Raw genomic sequence first — 2,795 nt, forward strand, 5'->3', positions numbered from 1 at the left:
CGTCCTTCCTAGTTCCATTGGAAATCTCTCCACTTCTCTTCAAAAAATTTACATATATAATTGCAATATTAAAGGCAGCATTCCAAGAGATATAGGAAATTTAAGCAATTTGATGACTTTGTCTTTATATCTCAATAAATTGGATGGACCTATTCCAACTACAGTGGGAAGATTGCACAAGCTTCAAGCTCTCAATCTTTTTAATAATAGACTAGAAGGTCCCATCCCATCCGATCTTTGTCATTTAGAGAGCTTGTTCGCTTTGGGTTTAGGTGGTAATGAGCTTTCTGGACCTATTCCTGCATGTGTAAATAATCTCACATTTCTAAGATATCTTTACTTAGGCTTCAACCAATTAACTTCCACGATTCCCATGAGCTTGTGGAGCCTTACATATATCTTGGAGGTCCAACTCTCATCAAATTATCTAAGTGGCCCTCTCTCATTAGAGATTGGGAATTTGAAGGTCTTGAGAGTATTGGAGTTATCAAGAAATCAACTATTTGGTCATATCCCAGCAACAATTGGTGGCCTCAAAGATCTAGCTAATCTCTCCTTGGCGAACAATAAATTAGAAGGCTCAATTCCTGAATCATTTGGTGAACTAGTAAGCTTGGAATTCTTGGATCTTTCTAGTAACAATTTATCTGGAGAGATCCCCACTTCCTTAGAAGCGCTTTCGTATCTCAAATATCTAAATGTCTCTTTCAATAGACTGGGAGGAAAAATTCCTGTAGGAGGACCATTTGTACACTTCTTCGCTGCATCATTTATGTCAAATGATGGACTTTGTGGTGCTCCCCGATTTCAAGTTCCCCCATGTAAAGAAGGTGTTTCTCGAGCCAAAAAGACCACAGCAGTACGTATACTAAAGTATGTATTACCAACAATTGGATTAACAATGCTTGTAGTTACTCTTGTATTAGCATGGACAAGATGCAGAAAAAGGAATTTAAAACTTCCAGTGGATGCAAACTCGTTACCTCTAGCGACATAGAGAAGAATTTCCCAACAACAACTTTTACAAGCAACAGAAGGGTTTAGTTCACACAACTTACTTGGTAATGGGAGCTTCGGATCAGTATATCAAGGAACACTTTCAGATGGAATGATTGTTGCAATAAAAGTTTTCAACTTGGCAGTAGAAGGGGCATTCAAGAGTTTTGATACAGAGTGTGGGATACTATGCAATATTCGTCATCGAAATCTTGTCAAAATCATTAGCACGTGTAGTAACATGAACTTTAAAGCTTTGGTATTGGAATACATGCCTAATGGGAACCTAGAGAAGTGGTTGTATTCTCAAGATCACTGTTTGAGTATCTTACAAAGACTAAATATAATGATCAATGTCGCGTCAGCATTGGAATACCTGCACTATGGTTCTTCAACACCTATTGCTCATTGTGATTTGAAACCCAGCAATATCTTATTAGATGAAAATTTGGTCGCGCATGTTGCTGATTTTGGCATTGCCAAGTTGCTTGGTGATGGGGATTCTATGATACAAACTATGACTCTTGCTACTATTGGGTATATGGCACCAGGTGATGTTTTTAGCCTACAACTTGAATTTACTTGTGTATCAATCTACTCATTCATACATAGATAAATATAGGTTTTTGGTTCAATATGATTTTAGCACTTTATATATTTGAAATATATAATTATGTTCTGATGATTAGTTTTTCTATTACAAATAGAGTTTGGATCGGAAGGGATTGTTTCTACAAGAGGTGATGTGTATAGTTATGGTATTTTGCTGATGGAAACATTCACAAGAAAAAAACCTACTGATAACATTTTTGCTGGAGAAATGAGCTTGAAGCGTTGGGTGGAGGAATCATCATCCCATTCAGTAACTAAAGTTGTTGATGCCTATTTGTTAAGAACAGAAAGAGATTATGCTTCTATGGAGAATTGTATGTCATCCATAATAGAATTGGCTTTGCAATGTTGTACTGAGTTACCTGAACAAAGAATTAAGGCAAACAAGATTTCAATTACACTCAACAAGATCAAATTGAAGTTTCTACAAGATACTGAAGGAAGCTAATATGAGAGCATCAAGTTTGTTTATAGCTCTTTGATGTTTGTGCTTTTGAAATAATATAAGAATCTTGAGACTCCTATGAGATTTGTTTCTAGCCATTGCTTTTTTTATAGTAGCTAATATAGTAACATTTATAACTTGTATATTTAATGATTGTAGTGACCTATAATGTGTCACTAATGGGTACTCTAAGTTAGTCTCAAAGTGTGAAAGGCAACAAATCATTATTTTTTTATCTCGAGACACGAATGATAGCAATTGTGGGGTTGTAATTTTGGTACTTGTTATAATAGATGTATCATTGTATAAACCTCACACATATTCAATGGTAGATTCATCCATTTACTTTCGAGATGATTAAAAGATAGTTGAAAAATGAATAAATTCTATCATTTCTATTATACAAAATTCAATGATTTAGATAAGGACATAACTCAAACAAGGGTTTCCTATGCATTATTCAAGCCATCACTATGATCTGAAAAGAAAGATGTTTCATAAAGCAATGGAGAAATGAATCATTCCAGGAAATAATAACAACCACAAAAGAAGAAAAGTCAGAATCCAATTTTCTTGCACTTTTTCATCAAATTACATTCCACAATTTTTATAAAACCAAAACACAAATAAATAAAAAGGAAAATAAAAAAATCTCCATATATTCTTGCTCTAACTATAGAATTGTTTTTTACAAAAATCATATCATATCAAGGAATCCCAAGTGAAATCTCTACTAGTAGGT

At 34.3% G+C, this 2,795-nt stretch overlaps 1 protein-coding gene across 1 annotated transcript; it reads left to right on the forward strand.

Annotated features, from left to right (window-relative positions):
* The first annotated feature begins 112 nt into the window (after positions 1 to 112).
* Positions 113 to 2,056, forward strand: LOC132169340 (receptor kinase-like protein Xa21). The gene is made up of 3 exons (XM_059580391.1): positions 113 to 859; positions 998 to 1,547; positions 1,704 to 2,056. The coding sequence occupies exons 1-3, from the start codon at positions 113 to 115 to the stop codon at positions 2,054 to 2,056; spliced, it is 1,650 nt and encodes a 549-aa protein (XP_059436374.1).
* Positions 2,057 to 2,795: the final 739 nt, after the last annotated feature.

Source organism: Corylus avellana, chromosome ca2, assembly GCF_901000735.1.
Source record: "Corylus avellana chromosome ca2, CavTom2PMs-1.0".
Lineage (NCBI taxonomy): Eukaryota > Viridiplantae > Streptophyta > Magnoliopsida > Fagales > Betulaceae > Corylus > Corylus avellana.